This window comes from Dermacentor variabilis, chromosome 10, assembly GCF_050947875.1.
Source record: "Dermacentor variabilis isolate Ectoservices chromosome 10, ASM5094787v1, whole genome shotgun sequence".
Classification (NCBI taxonomy): domain Eukaryota; kingdom Metazoa; phylum Arthropoda; class Arachnida; order Ixodida; family Ixodidae; genus Dermacentor; species Dermacentor variabilis.
In genome coordinates this window covers 58,070,641-58,089,805 of record NC_134577.1, presented here as the reverse complement: position 1 = coordinate 58,089,805, position 19,165 = coordinate 58,070,641, and the positions used below count along the sequence as shown (strand labels likewise).

Genomic DNA, 19,165 nt, shown 5'->3' with positions numbered 1-19,165 from the left:
AGGATATACGTAGCGAAAGCTAATGCGTAGCATGGTTATTCTTGGTTAATCTTGATTGCAAGTCCAGGTTAGTCTGGTTGTCTAGCTATGTTGCAGCGTTTAGCCAGTCGTTCGGCGCGCTGTTCGTTTGTTTCCTGGGCGATTCGTTTCCTCTTCATCTAGTTCCGATGACGATTCCAGGCCTCCTCCTGCTTATCAGAATTGTCGCCGTCCATACTGCCGCCTCAACTGTGGTCGCGGCGCACGCGAGCTCTCCTTTTCAATCCTCCGACATGTTATCAGACATGCGATGCAGCTGGCCAAGCGAGCGGAGGCGAGCGCAATGACGAGGAACGCGGTGTGACGTCACACCAAACGGCGGCCGCGGAAAGGCGGGGCGCTGCGCAGCGGCGAAACACCTGTGGCTCGGTGCTACTAGTGGCGCATGCGCAGTAGTGACTATAGGGAGCGAGAGAGAGAGAGAGAGAAATATCCGCGGAGAGGCGCTCGTTGTGACGCCATGTGCCTCCTCGGAGCACGGCCACGGCGAAATCGCAAGTTCGCGGCCAGTCAAGCTTTCGCTTTAAAAACATGGAAGGACTCTGCTTATACTAATCGAGCGCGCACCTCGGCTTGCTTCGTTGGTGGCCGATCGCAGCGACTCCTGGCTGGTGGTAGCGCGTCCCATCGCAGCGGGTGAAGGGGGAACCGACGGCGACCTGTTGCCCGGTTGCTGCTGCCTGCCCGCCGGTCGTCCGGACTGGTGTCGCTGGCGTCCATCGCGGTCGCTGTTGGTCCCACCGCCGAAGATCCTCGCGCGCTCAGTGTCCGCGTTTGGCCCGGCAATCTGCGCGGCCGCGCCACAGCGCATGCGCGCGCGCCGTCAACCCTCGCTGTTCGTCGTGCAAAGTGTGCTTTAATAGCGTTTCAGTACATTGCACATCTCGGGTCACCAAATCGGTGCAATTCTTCAACGGCAGGGTCACTTAGCCAACGACGTCTAAGGTTAAACTTCTTGCGCTGTAAATGTTATTTGAGTACGAATTTGGCGTTCTCTTTCATATTCGGCTATCACGAAAATTGGTTGTAAGGTTACAAAGCGTATAAAACGCACATCGATACCAAACGTTAGTAAAGACCCGTGTAAACTAACAGCCTCCTAAGAAGCTGTTGTAAGAGCTCTGGATGTGTGATGCAAGAAGGCATTTATGACAGTGAGAGGTCGCCACATGACGGCGACCACTGGCTCCTATGGACGTGGTCACAGGGTGCCCTAAACGCAGCAAGTGATTACGCTCCAGTGTAAACGGTGTCGCGTCGCGTTACGGTGATACTCTGTAGAGAACGTAAAACGCATGCAGCTGCCGCGTTCAGAGTTCGCGCGTTAACATTGAATAATGTTGCCTGCGAGCTTTAGAAATGCCCGCAGGTTTAAATGTCCCACAAGGCAAAGCGACGTCTCGTACGCGTGTTTAGCTTTTAGTGTCATGACGCTTCCTCGGCGTTAGATCGTGTATACTTCGGCACAAGAGCGTGCCTACAGACGCGTTAAACCGTAGCGTAACGACGGAAGAGTCTTAGCTGTGGCTGTCGAGACCACGTGGTATTCTTGGGTACTTGATAATCCTGGAGAGTGGTAAGACCCAAACACAGACACAAGGCGTTTTTCTCTACCTCAGTATGACATACACTAATAGAGTGGATAAGAGGGTGCACCGCAGTTAGATAAGAGCACCATTCAAAAAAGGCAAGCAAATACAAGATCCGGTGCTTGAGGCAGCCCACATTAAAAAGCTGACCTTCCTTACATGCGTCCAAGTGCACCCGCCGTGGTTCCTCAGTGGCTTTGGCGTTACGCTACTAAGCCGAAGGTCGTGGGGCCGAATCCCGGTCGCGGCGGACGCATTTCGATGGGGGCGAAACGCAAAAACACCCGTGTACCCGTGCAATAAGTGCACGTCAAGGAACCCAAGGTGGTCTAAATCAATCCGGAGTCCCCCACTATGACGGCTTGCCTCGTGGTTTTGGCACGTAAAAACCCAGCACTTTAACTTTTTCTTTTTTACACGTGCGCGCCCCACAGTGCAAATATCGTTGTTTGCAGTTTCTAGGCGGCCGATATTAGATGCTAAGTGTTGCTGACGGGATCACTTGTCCGCATGTACTTTGTCGCAGTCATGACAATTCGACGAAAAAACGGCCCCCTGCGTCACATCATTTGTGTTCTTTTTTTCCATACACCCAGCGTGCTTGCGTGGCCGTTGACAGACGACCAATTGACACGAAATCCCATTTCTCCAGTAGTTACGCCAAGCGGACGTGGCACTTGAAGTTCGCGCCTCGTGCTTCATTTACCATATGTCCGCAATGCTCTCCATATTCTCGTTTAATTCATACGTACCAGGCAAGAAAGGCAACGCCACTTCTCCCACTGCTTTCATTCGTGACCAACAAAATAATGCGCAACAGTTTAAACAAAGACGCGATGTGATTTCATGTAAGCCGTATATATTCGAAGTACAAGTCATGTGATTCGATGTAACATTAAGCCCTGCAGTGTTTGTCGCAACATGTGGCGTACTTATTGCATAGACGGTGTCTCAGTCTGAACCCACTCGCCATTCGAACGAGCCGAGCGAAGGCCTTTCCACGTGGCGCGATTTTCACTCAGCGACGCGGCGACTTTCGTCGCTCCGCGACTGCCGCGATCGCCGGAGCTGCACTGCGAAACGCGCGCGTGAAACCGCGTTCACACAAGGGGCCTCCGCGTTTTTTCTTGTCTTTCCGCAGGCGCTCGGCGTTCCCTCCCGTAGCGAGGCTCCCGTGCGTGGGTAATAGAACGCCAATATGGCGGACGCCAGTGCGTGAGCTGAAGAATGGTGCTTGCGCGCCTACCTTGGTAGCCATGTGGGCTACAGTGGTCGTTCCGCATTCGCGCTCCCGGTCCCGGGGAGGAGGTCTTCAAGATGGCCGCCGCCGCCGCTCTCTACTGACCAGGGTACGTGGTCTTCTTCTTCTCACTCCCAGTCGATGGCGCTTACCCGCTACTCGGGGGTATTGGCCAAAAATAGAGATGGTAGGAGAAAAAATATATAAAGGGAGGGAAAAAAAAGAAGTGTACGGAAGTACAAAAAATTTAAACGTAGGAATTTAATAATAACCATAATTATGCGTCAGAAAACAGCTTGCAATATACGCACCATAGCCGTCTTCACGTTTCCTCTCCACGAAGGTCTGCTGCTACTGCCGTGGTTAACAAAGGGTTAAGTTATGTTAAGAAGCTGTGGTTCAGGTTGTATGCAGTTGTAGCGCTAATGGTGGTACTGTCAGTTAGTAGTAATAGTAGTAGTGATTAGTAATTATTGTAATAGTATTAAAGGCAGTGGTAGTGGTGCGGTAGTAGTACGTAGTGGGGTAGTAGTAGCACTTCACCTTAAGGCGCGTGCCAGGTACCCACAATCGGGCACTGAACCAAGATTGCGTGGCTACCACGAACATTACTAGTAGGCGAAATTTATGAACGATGTCATATTCTCAAGTATATATGTAGAAAAAAAAGAAAACAAAACAAGAAAACTCAAAAGAAACGATTTAGCAAGGTAATCGAGTGCTGAACACAAGAGCCCATAGTCACACAATATCTTTCACGACTGCTTGTTCTATTAACCGGTCTCTTGAATAATTGTTGGGCTAGTTTGTGTTGCATTGGTGTCGAGAAAAATTAGCGCAAACAAGAAGACCGCTCACACGGGAAAAGTTGTCTCACCGAAGAGTCAACTCACCGAGTCAATTGTCTTTTTGCTTGTGCTAATTTTGCTCGCCACGGTCTCTTGAGAACTGAAAAAAAAAAAAAACAAGTAGGCTGTATTAGGGAAGCAGCCGAAGTAGGATACCTGAAGCGTCTTGAGCGTGCTGGAGACGGTGTGTGGGTAACAGGCCGCTGCAGGAACGGTGTAACCAAATACACGGGTGACGTTTATTCAGGCATTAGAAAGGTAACGTGTGCCTAACTTATGTTTCAGCTAGTGGGGAGCACCTTACGGGTCTCATTTTGCAATCGTACTCGCTCCCAATGGGGAGCGAGTACGTAGTGTACGCAGTGTACGTAGTGTACGTAGTGAGGCCCGCTTGTTTGACAGAGGTCGTTTGGTGTACGTAGTGTACGTAGTGAGGCTCGCTTGTTTGACAGAGGTCGTTTGGGGACTTGGGGTAAAGTAATGACCCCCCTCTGCCGGTTGCGCCCGAGGCACCCCTACGCCTCTCCAGCCCGCCGCACTCGCACATGGTTGGGGCTTCTGTGCTTACCTCAATCTCCTACGCTCGCGCTCGCTATATGAAGGCGAACGCGTTCCGCCGTGGTCAAGTGGGTTGAATATTATTCCTATGTCTTGCTGCCCGAGTCTCCTTGTGCCATTTTTTTGGGGGGACCGTGCATGTTAACCATGCGCAGGGGGCGAGCAAGCGCGAAATTTTTGCGACTTATTGCCCGTTTCTAGGCCTATATTGCTCCAAATGAACGCCAGTTTCGAGTCTGAGCAGTTTCGAGGCTAGAATGAGTGTACATGTGCACGGCCCACCACTGCCGAGCTAAATCTGCTGTCTTTATCGTTATTAATTTTATTACATTTCAATTCGGGCCTCGTTATTCTTTTTTTTTTCTTGCATCTGTCACATTGAGTTTATTATTTTTCTCGGATTCGCAAGTGGAATTTAATTTCAGTTTTCATTAGCTTTATCCACCCGAGTCTTGCATAATCCCGCATAGTGCGAATTAGCCTGTCATTCCATCATTCCAACTCTGGTTGAAACGCTTAACCCTCAGCTTTCGTGTAGGCACGTAGCGTCAGAGTTCCCATCTATCAGTTTTTGTTCGGACTCTAAGCGCAGCTCGAACGAGTGTCCGTGACAGACGAGGTCATAGAGGTCATAGAGTTTTTTTGCGAGAATCACTAGAGGGAGCGGCAGGTATAGTGGTTCATCCATGCATCGGAATATTGGTATAATATACGTGGATTTGGCTGAGCTTCGTCCTTCTGGTTTCGAACGGATTCGTGACATTGCAAAGTGATAATTTTCCACAAAATCGTCGACAGCCTATTTTTATGTCCACTGCAGGACGAATTGGAGATGATTAGTGAGTTGATGAATTGGAGACGATGAATGAACGATAAAATTGGGCACGATAAATCGGATATCGCCCCCTCCCAGCGGTTCTCCAATTATCCCTTTCTAGCGCTATCTGATTCCAAATTGCGCCTGCAAATCTCCTAGTTTCATCCCATCGCTTTGTGATCGGCCGTTCACACCGCGACGCCCATCGGGCACGGCTCGCACGATTATGGGAAACGGGCCAACGGCTTCGTCAAAATGGTTCTCGGCACGGTTGAATTATGACCAGCGCGGGAATACCTCGTTCAGGAGAGGTTTGAGCAATGTTTGGATCGCGACGCTTGGTACGATCTGTTGGGAACTCGGCGCTGACGCCCGTGGTTGTACCTGGGTCGCAAGCCCCAAGGGTAGCGTTGGCCTGGCGGCCTGGGGTACAACTCGAAGCATCCGAAGGTCCCGGCAAAGCATGAGTCGACTGGTAACAACGAAACAACTTGTTTATTTTAACATCGCAAAGAGTTGGCGGTCAGGTTGACCGAAGTAGAGAGACGGGAGAGCACTTCACTCAACAGAAGAAATCGGAGCCCTCCTTTTGGCGTCCGGGGGCAGCTGTTTTTATACTCTCGCAGTTGAGGGCAAGAAGGAACCCCTCAAAAGACGAGCACGTGAATGTACAATGGGCTAATGGTGACGCACACTGTCGTGGCGCTGCGCACGATCTCGAAGCACCCTGTCGTGGCGCTGCGCACGATCTCGTAGCACCCTGTCGTGGCGCTGCGCACGATCTCGTAGCACTCTGTCGTGGCGCTGCGCACGATCTCGTAGCACTCTGTCGTGGCGCTGCGCACGATCTCGTAGCACCCTGTCGTGGCGCTGCCGGTCGGACACAATGACTGTAATGAGAGGCTGGTCCCTGCTTTGGCATCGCCTGTTTCGGGCACAATGACTGGAACGAGATCCCTGCTTTGGCATCGCCTGTTTCGGGCCCAATAACTGGAATGAGATCCCTGCTTTGGCATCGCCTGTTTCGGGCACAATGACTGGAACGAGATCCCTGCTTTGGCATCGCCTGTTTCGGGCCCAATAACTGGAATGCGAGGAGGATCCCTAGGCGGTCGCATCGCCGCAGACGCGCCTGGAAACACCTGGCGATGAGTGTTGCGGCGACGACGATCGGGCCAAAATGTCTGCCGCCCGCCGCAGTCGCGCCGGCAAAACCACGTGTCGCAGGCGAAACGCAACAGACCGCCCCGCCGGGGGAAGGAGATCCCGATGGACAGGGGACTGCATCCGCTGTCCGGAGGGATGTCGCTCGATGATGCTCATAACCGAAGTCGGGCGTCCCTTGACGTTTCTTGAGCGCAGCGCACAGAGAAGGCCTCGTTCTCTCGTTCAGGTTCGCACGGGACACTGCAAAGTGACTTCGGGAGAGTTCACATTTTTGTTCTCGTTCCCGGCAAGCGTTAGAACTACGCTGAAAACTCAACCGCTCAGTCAGCAAGCACGGCACAACCCTCACTAAGCCCTGCCAGGCTCTTTCCCCTTTTTAGACCACTGCCTAGTTCCTTACAGTAGTCTAGCATCACTCAGAACGCGTCCACAAATTGAAAAATTGCACTAGAAAGCATATCATCACTTTGAAACACTAAACAAAAGCAATATGTTAAAAAAAAATCCTGCCTCAGGAAGAAAAACATCAGTAACAAACAATTTTGAGGCTGATTCCTACGTTAGGGGCTTCGACTTAAGCCATCGGCGTTACCGTTGAGACTCCCCTTTTTGTAACGTACCTCAAAGGAATATTGTTGTAAAGCGAGGCTCCAGCGCAGGAGGCGGCCATTTTTGGGAGAGATGGTCTGCAGCCATTGGAGAGGGCAGTGATCCGTCTCAATGATAAACCTCGAGCCGGCTAGATAGCATGACAATTTCTGAACGGCCCACACGAGACATGCACACTCTTTCTCGGTGGCGCTATACGCCTGCTCACGACTGGTCAGCTTACGACGAGCATACAGGACGGGGTGTTCTACTTCTCCATTTTCCCGTTGGCACAGTACAACGCCCATGCCTCGCTCACTAGCATCGCACTGAACAATGAACCCTTTTGTATAGTCTGGCGATCGTAGCACAGGCTGGCTTGTTAGGGCACTCTTTAGGGCGCTAAAAGCTCTTTCCTTGGTCTCGTCCCAGACGACTGTTTGAGGCTCTGTCTTTCTTAGAGCATCCGTCAGGGGAGCCGCGATATCAGAGTACCTAGGGATGTACCTCTGATAGTAGCCGGCGACACCTAAGAACGACCGAATATCGGTCTTGGTGCGCGGTTGCGGAAAGTCTCGCACAGCGGCCACTTTTATTTCAGAGGGGCGGCGACGACCCTGACCAATCACGTGACCGAGGTAGACAACCTCGGCCTGTGCTAACTGGCACTTAGGAGCCTTGACTGTCAAGCCCGCTTCGCGCAGGCGGGTTAGCACTGCCCGCAAGTGTGTCATATGCTCCGACCAGGATGCGGAGAATATCGCTACGTCGTCTAGATACGGTAAAGCGAATTCTTGCTGTCCCCGCAACACTTTATCCATGAGGCTTGAAAAACAGTATGGCGCGTTCTTCAAACCAAAACTCAACACTTTAGGACGGAATGTTCCCATTGGTGAAATGAACGCCGCATACCTACTAGCCTCTTCTGTAAGTGGAACCTGCCAATAACCCCTGACAAGATCTAGGGTGGAAATAAACTGAGCGCTACTAACTTTCTCAAGGCGCTCCTCGATGTTAGGGATCGGATAAATTTGATCCTTAGTGATGGAATTAAGCCTGCGGTAGTCGACGCAAGGACGAGGTTCCTTGCCCGGTACCTCAACTAAAATCAAAGGGGAGGTATAATCACTCTCACCTGCCTCAATAACACCGAGCTGTAGCATTTTCTTTACCTCAGCCTCCATAATATCGCTCTGGCGGGGTGACACCCGATACGCCTTGGATCGTACTGGCTCTGTGGAGGTAAGTTCTATATCATGAGTAAGTACAGAAGTCCTACCAGGCCTCTCAGAGAACAGACCCTGAAACTCTTGTAATAGCTGGTGTAGTTCGGTTTTCTGCTCGGGCGACAGCGGTGCTTTACTGATAAGGTCACTAATGACTTGACCGGTGTCTTCCCTGTTCGTCACTGAGCCTAGTCCCGGAAGCTCGACCGGAAGCTCTTCAGGAACGTTTACCATCATGCACACCACTGCTTCCCTTTGTCTATAAGGTTTGAGCAGATTACAGTGGTAAACTTGCTGTGCTTTCCGCTTTCCTGGCAGACTTACCACGTAGTTAACGTCCGACAGTTTCTGAACAATTCGTGCTGGGCCCTCCCACTGCACGTCTAGTTTGTTGTTTAGCGATGTGCGCAATATCATGACCTCATCGCCAACCTCAAAACGACGGGCCCTGGCTGTCCGATCATAATAAACCTTGGCCCTCTGCGGGGCCTTAGCCATTGCTTCACCTGACAACTCCTGTGCCCTTCTTAAGCGTTCGAGGAGCTTAAGCACGTACTCCACCACGACTGGGTCGTCGCCCCTACCTTCCCATGATTCTCGAAGCATGCGAAGCGGAGATCGAAGCGAGCGACCGTACACCAGTTCAGCTGGCGAAAACCCCGTAGCCGCATGCGGCGCGGTCCTTAAAGCAAACATCACCCCAGGCAGACACAGCTCCCAGTCAGTTTGATGTTCAAAACACAAGGCTCTCAACACGCGCTTCATGACGGAGTGGAGCTTCTCAACGGAATTCGACTGTGGGTGGTACACTGAGCTGTGTAACAGCTTTACCCCACACCTTTCGAGAAAAGTTGTCGTCAAAGCGCTAGTAAACACTGTGCCCTGATCTGATTGGATTTCCGCAGGAAAACCAACTCGCGCAAATATGGACAGTAGTGCATTAACTATCTCAACTGAGCTGAGTTCTTTAAGCGGCACGGCTTCAGGGAACTTTGTCGCTGGGCAGATCACAGTCAAAATGTGTCTGTACCCCGTGGCTGTTACCGGCAGAGGTCCCACAGTATCAATAACGAGCCGTCTAAAAGGCTCCGTTATGATAGGTACCAATTTCAACGGCGCCCTTGATTTGTCCCCTGGTTTGCCCACCCGCTGACAAGTGTCACATGTCCTCACGAAATGGTCTGCGTCCCGAAAACACCCTGGCCAATAGTACTCTTGCAAGAGACGGTCCTTAGTTTTCTTAACTCCTAGGTGTCCGGACCACGAACCCCCATGCGACAAGCGCAACAGATCCTGACGATAGCATTGAGGCACGACCAGCTGATCGAACTCCACTCCTCGGCGGTCTAGATACTTCCGGTACAGGACTCCACCTCTTTCCACAAAACGCGCAGTTTTCCTGGCGATACCTTCTTTGACATTGCAGCGCACGTTTTCCAGGCTGCCATCCTTTTTTTGCTCGGCTATCAAAGCCGACCGGCTGACTTTTAGCAACCTATCAAGTCCGTCTGACGTAGGTGCGATGAGCAAATCAGTAGATAGCTCTTCTAACTTTCCCGAATCGGGATTTTCCTCTCCAGTATCTGGCGCCTTCAACGCTACAGACTCAACTTTATTCAGTTCGGGCGTGCTCGGAATATCAGCTTGCTGCGCCTCTGACCCTTTTTCGTTGTTTGATAACGTCGGCCCCGCAACTACCGCCTTTGCAGCGAGCTCCCGAACCTTCGATCTGGTTAAGGCCTGAACACTAGCTTCACCAAACAAAAGCCCCTTCTCGCGCAGGAGGTGATCGGACCTGTTTGAAAATAGGTACGGGTACTGGGGTGGCAGCATAGATGACACTGCCGCCTCTGTCTCAAGCGCTCCGAAAGGTCCTTCAATAAGCACCTTTGCTACTGGCAGACACACGCTATGAGCTTCCACGGCTTGCTTGATCCACGCGCACTCGCCCGTGAACATATGGGGTTCTACGTAAGATGGGTGAACTACATCCATCGTAGCTGCGGAATCGCGAAGCACTCGGCACTCTTTCCCGTTCACGAGGAGGTCTCGCATGTAAGGCTCGAGAAGCTTCATGTTCTCGTCAGTGCTGCCTATTGAAAAAAACACAACTTTTGGTGTTGTTTCCGGACACTGCGCCGAAAAGTGACCCGGCTTCTGGCACGTATAACAAACGCCCGCTCGCCTCATCTCGAACCGCTTTCTGCGTTCGGCTTCGGCTGCCGTCTCTTTACGTTTGGTCGGATTGCTTTCACTCGCATCCTCACTACGCGTGTCCCCCTTAAATCTCATGGGCGTGAACCTTGGCCTCCGTTGTCGCGATCTCGCCGCTGGCAGACAGTTGTTTGAAGTCGTAGGCGATCTCACCGCTGGCAACCAGATGTTTGGATCGCGACGCTTGGTACGATCTGTTGGGAACTCGGCGCTGACGCCCGTGGTTGTACCTGGGTCGCAAGCCCCAAGGGTAGCGTTGGCCTGGCGGCCTGGGGTACAACTCGAAGCATCCGAAGGTCCCGGCAAAGCATGAGTCGACTGGTAACAACGAAACAACTTGTTTATTTTAACATCGCAAAGAGTTGGCGGTCAGGTTGACCGAAGTAGAGAGACGGGAGAGCACTTCACTCAACAGAAGAAATCGGAGCCCTCCTTTTGGCGTCCGGGGGCAGCTGTTTTTATACTCTCGCAGTTGAGGGCAAGAAGGAACCCCTCAAAAGACGAGCACGTGAATGTACAATGGGCTAATGGTGACGCACACTGTCGTGGCGCTGCGCACGATCTCGAAGCACCCTGTCGTGGCGCTGCGCACGATCTCGTAGCACCCTGTCGTGGCGCTGCGCACGATCTCGTAGCACTCTGTCGTGGCGCTGCGCACGATCTCGTAGCACTCTGTCGTGGCGCTGCGCACGATCTCGTAGCACCCTGTCGTGGCGCTGCCGGTCGGACACAATGACTGTAATGAGAGGCTGGTCCCTGCTTTGGCATCGCCTGTTTCGGGCACAATGACTGGAACGAGATCCCTGCTTTGGCATCGCCTGTTTCGGGCCCAATAACTGGAATGAGATCCCTGCTTTGGCATCGCCTGTTTCGGGCACAATGACTGGAACGAGATCCCTGCTTTGGCATCGCCTGTTTCGGGCCCAATAACTGGAATGCGAGGAGGATCCCTAGGCGGTCGCATCGCCGCAGACGCGCCTGGAAACACCTGGCGATGAGTGTTGCGGCGACGACGATCGGGCCAAAATGTCTGCCGCCCGCCGCAGTCGCGCCGGCAAAACCACGTGTCGCAGGCGAAACGCAACAGCAATTAGCAATGACACGGCTGTCACCTGTGAGCAGCGCAAACTGGCGTTTCCAAGCCGGACACGTGGTCAGTGCGATGATCCGGCCATCACCTCGGAGTCAGCGAAAAGGGCAACTACCTCCGGATTGGTGGGACCCGATGTCATCGGTCTCCTGACACCGGATTGGTAGGACCTGATGTCATCGCCCTCCTGACACCGAATTGGGAGAGTTGACTAAACAATGGTCACGCAAGGCATAAAAGGAGCTACGGACGGCGGGAGTGATGGGCGACTACCACTTCATCGTCAACTTTTCTGTTTTACTTTGCATTTTCTTGTACATATGTAAATATATGCGTGTTTTTCAAACGTCCTGAATATCGGGCCCAGCCTCACGTTCACCTCACTCCTCCACGAGAAAGGTGGATCCCACGTCTTCGGAACCCCAGTCGCAACATCGCCTATATAGTTCTGTGTCGTCTTCCACTGCGCTTCCCTTCCCTTGGCACCCATTCGTTAACTCTAATAAAGCATCGTTTATCTGCCGTACGCATTACACAGCCTGCCCAGCTTAATATCAACCAGAATACCGGCTGTCGCCGCTTGATCTCTGATCCACACCGCTCTCTTGTGTCTTAAGGCCACGCCCACCATTTTTCGTTCCATCGCCGTTTCCGCGGCCCTTGTTCTCCAGCTTCTTTGTTTCTGGCCCATATTTCATAGTACCGGTATAAAAAGCAATTATTGTAGATACAGTGAACTCTCACTTGAGCGAACTTCAAGGGACCGAAGGAAATAGTTCAATTAACTGAAAGTTCACTAAACTGAATATTCACTAGACCAACATAAGACATGACACACAGAGTCAAAGTTTGAAGTGCAATTCATGGAGCAAAAGACATGGCATCCATAACGTTAGAAATGTGTGAAATGGAATTTGTACATGATGTTGCGGTGAAGGGAAGGAAGAAGTTGGATTGGACGAGAGGAAGACGAAGTCTGGCAGTTGCCTGAACGCCATTAACCTCAGTTGTAAATATACATTATTTTACACTCGTGGGCCTGCTTTCTTCCTGCAACAATATCAACAAGTACAAGGTTCATAACAGTTACAATGCTGCCTTTCTCACTTAGAAAAAAAATCTGTAATCTTCTTCTTCACGTGTACTTTTAAAGCACAGGAAGTAACAAAACTGTCCAAAGAGTCAATGTTTTTGTACACTTCTGGAACAGCTTGCTGTTGATACACAAAGTCTCTCCACTTTCCAATGTACCCTACAACCTCAGCTAGAGTTATAGGGCTTGAAACTGGCTCGGCAATTGCCTCTTCTTCGTCTCTTCTTTGTCTTCTTCGTCTCTTCTTCAAAAGAAAGAGACGACGACCGTGCCACGACTAGCCGGTTGAAAAAAAAAACACACACCACGTGGTTTGTGGTGTGACAGATCGCCGCTTTGCTCTGGAGGCGTTGTAAGCGCCAGCGATGTTACTTTGTTCATGGCCTCTAAGATTACATACTTGCAAGTTTTGTGCGGGCGATCTCGGAGGCCATGCCTCGTTGCCGTTCGTTTTCCGCGCCGCCGCTTTGCCCCAGGGACGCTGTAGCGCCAGCGACGTTACATTGCCGCAGGAGCGGCAGTTTGATGAGGGCGGGCATCGATTCTGATCGTAAAAACAAGCCTTGGTCCTCTGAGTGAGTTCGTTAAACTGAATTATTGACTGTTCCAAAATTCGTTTAAGTGAGAAATTTTTGCATAGAATCTATAAGAAAACTCCTGGGGATTTTTAAAAAGTTCGTTATTCTGAAATATACGATAAACTGACGTTCGTACAACTGAGAGTTTACTGTATTTCTTTTACAAGACAGCGGTAAGCTCCCGGCAATGATTTGGTAACGCCTGCCGAATGCGCTTCAACTCATTTTTACTCATCTGTAAATTTCCTTCTCGTGATCAGGGTCCCGTGTGAGTAATTTTGGCCGAGACAAACGCATCCTTTGTGGTTGTGGCGGCTTGGAGTATAGAGGTATAGAAAAATTGGGTTTCTACGTTCGACAAAATGCTACGTTTTAAGTAAATGGCCCAATGCGCCGTGTCTATGTATGTGCGCGCAGTCTCTCTTACTGCCTTTTGAGTTCGAGAAAAAAAAAAAGAAAGGAGAATTGCTTCAATATCTAGGGCATATTAAGCAAGTAAAGCCACAAACTTATGTAAGCTTATATTAAGCTTATGTAATGCCCCTTCCAGGGGTCACTAAGGGCCAGTAAATGATGATGAAGCTCAGGCTAATCCGCGCGTATACTGCAACCACCGTTGCGACGGTCCATAGCTGACCCACCGCGGCGCCGGCGTTTCCCCTGTAGTAAATTTTTTTTTAGCAGGAAAACGCCGTGGCGGTGAGATCGCGTGATGCTCGCCGTAGTCGAGGGGATGGACAGACGTAACTTACTGCGCTACGCTCACGCTACTATCACGCCGGCCTCCCTCCCGGCCGGCCACGTTCCGTGTGTATACACAGACACATCGCGCGACGAGCGTGGCGTGATGCTCACGCTCTCGTGCAAGGTTGTTTCCTCCGGCCGGTCATTGTAACGTCGTCGCCGTCGCGGCGGCACGCGCTGTGGGGCTTTTTTTTGCAAATTGCCCCGCTCGCGTCGCTTGTCGAGCTCGTTCGCAGCGCGCGCCGGTGTGCCGTTGCGCACATGCAGTACACCCATTTTAAGTTTGGGGCTAGTATCATCTCCAACCATTCCGCTTTTCCGGTTGTCATTTCATGCTTACATCTACTCTCGATTACGGGAGAGCCGGGATATTTTTCTTTTTTTTTCATTTCGCGGTCTTTCAGGCTTGGGGAAAAAAAAAAACTTTTATGTAGCACGTATTGAGCAACAGAAAGGCGTATCGGGAATTTTTCAGGATCGTCTACAGTTTCATAATTAACACCCTTGCTTTGAATATAATATCTGAGCAGTTTATTAATAACTAACTATGTAATTAGACGAAATAAAAAAATAGTCTGACTTGATACAAGCGACGGCAAACACGTTTTCTTGGTTTTGTGCAGCGACGCGGCACGAGCGCATATATATATATATATATATATATATATATATATATATATATATATATATATATATATATATATATATATAGTCATTTTGGCACAAGTTACGTGGGACACCCGTAATACACTGTTACGTGCTGCGTAGCGACAGAATCGAAAGGTCCCGTGTTTATTAGCGCACAAGAAGATCTTAACAAAAGTACCAGTTTCTGTTCAAATACAAAAGCGGAGCGTGAAAACGATCTCCTTGGGTATGCATTGAACCCATTTGTTGAAAAAAATATTGATTGCTGCGTTTAAGAGAACCAGACGATTTCACTAAGTTTTAATGAAAGTTCTTGCATTTGAGAGAAAAGTAATTTAGCAACTGCAGGAATCAAAATATTGATTTAGGACCTCAAAGATGGTTACAAGTACTGCCGAAAATTGGAAGGTTATGTGTCAGATACGGAGCTTACAAACTCGAAACTCCACCGAAAACGAGTATCTCTGCTGTGAACCGCATCGGTTACAGCGTCTAAAGCGGACAAATTTGATAGGAGTTGACGGCTTGCGTGAAATAGTTGAAATGCTTATGATGATTCTGCAAAAGTCACTCTCACAAATTAGGGGCCTGTTTGGGAGTTGTTTGTAACAAATCAGTCTCTTACTCTTGTCTTAGTAGGTATGCGTTACAGAATTTTGATATTGCTTCATTGCGTTAAAGTGAAAAATTGATACTTGTTGTGTTTACTTTTTTTTCAGTTCCGCAATTCTCAACAATTTTTGAAGAAAAAAAATTGGCAGAGGCTTAGCTTAGCTAAGCCTAGTGGATTGCGAAAGCAATCTTCTGTTCAGGTTGTAGAGTTCCATACTGCTCATCGAACGTGTAGATGCAGTCTCGTCGCCATTTAAAGCATCCATAAGGCTTGCTGTCGAACGATCAGGTGTCGCCAAAGTCGCGTCAGCATTGAGAGCATGCATGATACTTGTAGATGCACCCAGATCAAGAGATGCTGAACGCATTCGCCTGGCTGCATAATATGCACGCCGTTTAGCTAAACGTTGTTCCCGCTCTTCGTCCGTTTCTTCCGCACGCCGCCGCTTCTTAGCTGCAGCACATCGTTGCAGCTTCACCTTGTACACATCATCCGACATACCGTGGAGGATTCGATGGGATGACTGCGACGAGCCGAGTTGGGGCTCCGTTTTTCCACAGCTGACATGACGTCACACATAGGTCACGCTAAAGGTCAATGGTGAATTCTCCGGGACGACGGCCAAGAGCGGAAACCTCGAGCAGTATTGCTTTCGCAATAAAAAAAAAAAAGCGCTTACCACGTAAGAAAAATCTGCCTCCTACAGTCACCGTAGACTTACATACATACTTTGAATGCAAAAAACCTAACTTAGGTTAGGTTACGTTAGCTTACTGAATTTGTGTCGAATATGGTTTAGTGAATGCCGAGGAAAAAAATTTTTTCCGTTTCCATATATTTAGATAGGAGCTCCCGACGTAGAAATTTTTCGTTGGAGCTGATAGTGAAAATTTTGTTTACGCATGGATGCCTGGTACCTAAAGTCGTACTTGTGGCTGAGCCAAGCACCAAGGAGAACCGAAAGTTTCGCCGCTGGCATTTAATCGTAATAGGAGGCACAGGTGATAAGCCGATGCCGGCTGACAAAAAGATAGATAAGAGTAGAACTGCGGGGCTAGAAAGCCTGAAGCAGTGTGTTCTGGCGAGGCACTCGTCGTTGCTGTAAAAAAAAAAAAAGTAACAAAACAGCTACAACAACAACAACAACAAAAACGAGGGAAAATAATGCTGGCACCTTTGACCCTTAGGCGCATACTAGGTCCCTGGCAACTCTCCATCAATGCAATGTCGAGCACTTGATGTCTTGCATGATTATCTGATTTTACTCGGCTGCCTTTCAGAACTGTAGCTGTGCGTGCGTGTTATTGAGCGTAGTAAATCGTAATCGTTGTTGTTTCCGCTTTCGACGGGTATATACCGCGGCAATCCAAGGTAGATCCTTAGAACCCAGAATTCACTACTTTGTAGTGCACGCTTGATTTGGTTCCAGTTAAGCGAAGCATCACGTACAGTTGCGACGCTTAGTTCGGCAGCTGCGACGCCGTGCTTTAGTTGCCACGGCAACATTCGGCTACGCACGGTGACGCACTAGGACGCGCCAATGGCCGCGCTGCAAGGCTCGCGCCGATGAAGAATGTACGCGAGAAATTGCACGTAAAATGTGGCGGCAGGGCCGCCATTATTATGTTATACAGCTGTAACTTTCATTAGTCATAACACTGCGCCCTAACACAGCTGTTGCAGCATACTTCGTTTAACATACTATTATTTTTTTATTGTTGTAGAGAGAACCGGATCCACGCAATGCCTTCTTGATGAAAACGCTCCCATTTCGGTTTCTATTTCTCTCTTTCTTTTCCTTTGATGTTTTGTCAGCGCCGCCAACTATACGTGTAGGCGCGTCTTACCATTAAGCGATCTCTGTGAAATTTGGCTGAGCAAGCCCACGTAATTTTGTCAGAAAGGACATGCTGGTGGCACGAGCGCGTACGCTGATTTCGCAAAAGCAGGTGATTGTTTCCATTCGCGTATATACCGTCCGCTATTCTTAAATACCGCAACCAGGTATAGTTTGAGTGCCCGGTATGCGCGAGCAAACAAGGCACACTCGGGAGTGTCGCGTGGTGGTCGTCTGCTCGGCGCCCGTCGGGTTCATTGTTTACGCGTCGTCTGCTCATTCGCCTCACACCTTGCTGAACGCACACGCCCCGCAGTGCCATACGCATGAAGATAAGCGCGACAGCCGGGTTTCCCGTAAGGAGCCGGAAAAAAAGAGGGTACACCGTCAATGAAGCTCGACCCTTTCGCAGAATCGGACTAGCAGGCGCTGGCGCAGGCTAGGTGGCGTGGTGCGACTTTTCGCATTATCGCAGTGCTTCTTCCTTTCTTTCTTTTCTTTCTTTTTTTTTTTTCGTCCTTTAGTTGCACGCGTGTACGCCTGTCCCCCTTTCGCGGAACGCGCGAAGGGGACCGGTGCTTCGTTCGGTTTCCTTCCGCGTGAAAGTTTAATTAATGCGGTGCGACCAGCGTCTTCTCTACACTATAAATGTTGAATTGAGTCCACGTTAAGTTAAATTTGGCAAATCATTTCTGCGGAAGAGCGCAAGGTGCAAGAAGCTTCCTGAAAGAGAGAATTAACTGCCGCCCGTACGGTCCATGCGCTTTGAGTTTACTAATTCGGCCTTGCTCTGCCGTCTGCTAGCGTCCTTATTAGACGAGATGGTGGAGCGACCGCCTTGGAAAGGCGTTCAACCCGGGTTCGGTCTCCGTACCAGGATAATTTTTTTTTTCAACTGCGACGCTTTCTCGGTGAAAAACCCTTACAGGTTTCCTGTAAGTTTCCTGCTAATAGGGGCAAAATAACTTTTTTTTTTTTCATTACACTCCACCGGGCAGTTTAACGTCTTGAAGTTGCACGGATGGGTTTGAAGCATGCTGTATATAGTGGGCTGGGACAGGGGGGAAGGCCGGGGAACTTCGCATAAATTTTGACCATATGGGGTTCTTGAACGAGCACTCAAAGCGCCAATACACGATCGCTTTTTGTATTCTTACGCCGTCAGAGTGCGGGTACCGCGGCCGGTAGTCGAACCCACCACCATCGCGCTTAGCAGCGGAGTCAGCCAGTGGGCCATCCACCGTGGGTGTCATTCATTCATTCATTCATTCATTCATTCATTCATTCATTCATTCATTCATTCATTCATTCATTCATTCATTATGTATTGCTGACCTCTTACAGGCACATACACGTGTGAACATGCTAGTGGGTACAAAAAAAAAAAAAAGACTGCTTGGAAGTAGACGAGCATCAAAATAAACGCTCCGACGGCTGTTTCTCGCTGGCAAGAAAAAAAAATCACACAATGTATATTAATTGCATCCATGTAATATGATGTCAGCTAGTATAAACTTCGAATTTTCCGCGCACTCGGTAAAACTACAAGCTCTGAAACTATTGCCAAGTAGAAGAAAACAGACAGGAAACCGAGCTGGCGATCGAGTTAATCCTTGTTATTGAAAATCTCTTGAGTTTATGTGAAACTTTGTGTAGGGGGAAGAATTCTGAGTGCGAGCTCACTGTGCCGGTACCGTTGCAAAAATCGTTCTATTTTTCAGTAGCATCTCAACACAAAGTATTTGAAGTCGCCAAATACTCAATAAAGACGACAGGTTTCCGATGGCGACAAAAAACGATAAATGCTTTGAAGAAGCGCAAACTAGGCGAGTTGGTTATGTACTCGTTCTGATCACGTCGGTCTCCTATCCATCGTTGTCCAATTTTTCGTTGTCTCATTTCAGCAATAAGTGACTTCAATGTGTTGCTTGCTGCCGTTTCACGCTCACAAGACAACGAAACGGTCGTCGTGGCGTCTTTGACGGTCTGTTTATTTGCTGCTATTTATGTCTGCTGATCAATTTCGCATAGCTTGCACGCTCAGTAACCACCGAATACAGTTTTGTGCGTACGACGGATTAGTTGTGAGTTCTGCGAAAAAATTCGCGAGGCGGAGAAAGTTTTGCGAAACGGAAAGTTATCATCCACTTTGACGGTAGCGCGAAGAGATACTGGCAACCCATATGGTTTAATATGGTATGCAGGGTCCGCCCTAGAAATTTGACGTTGGTTCCTGTTTGGATCCCCGGAACAGGATAAGGTTTTTTTTCTTTAAC

General features: G+C 49.6%; 1 protein-coding gene across 1 annotated transcript in view; it reads left to right on the top strand.

Annotated features, from left to right (window-relative positions):
- LOC142559556 (uncharacterized) overlaps positions 1-19,165 on the top strand; it is a 121,574-nt gene that overhangs the window by 29,901 nt on the left and 72,508 nt on the right. The window contains exon 3 of the mRNA XM_075671135.1: positions 2,770-2,977. Coding sequence (XP_075527250.1) covers positions 2,770-2,977 — 208 coding nt within the window. The remainder of the gene's footprint in view (positions 1-2,769; positions 2,978-19,165) is intronic.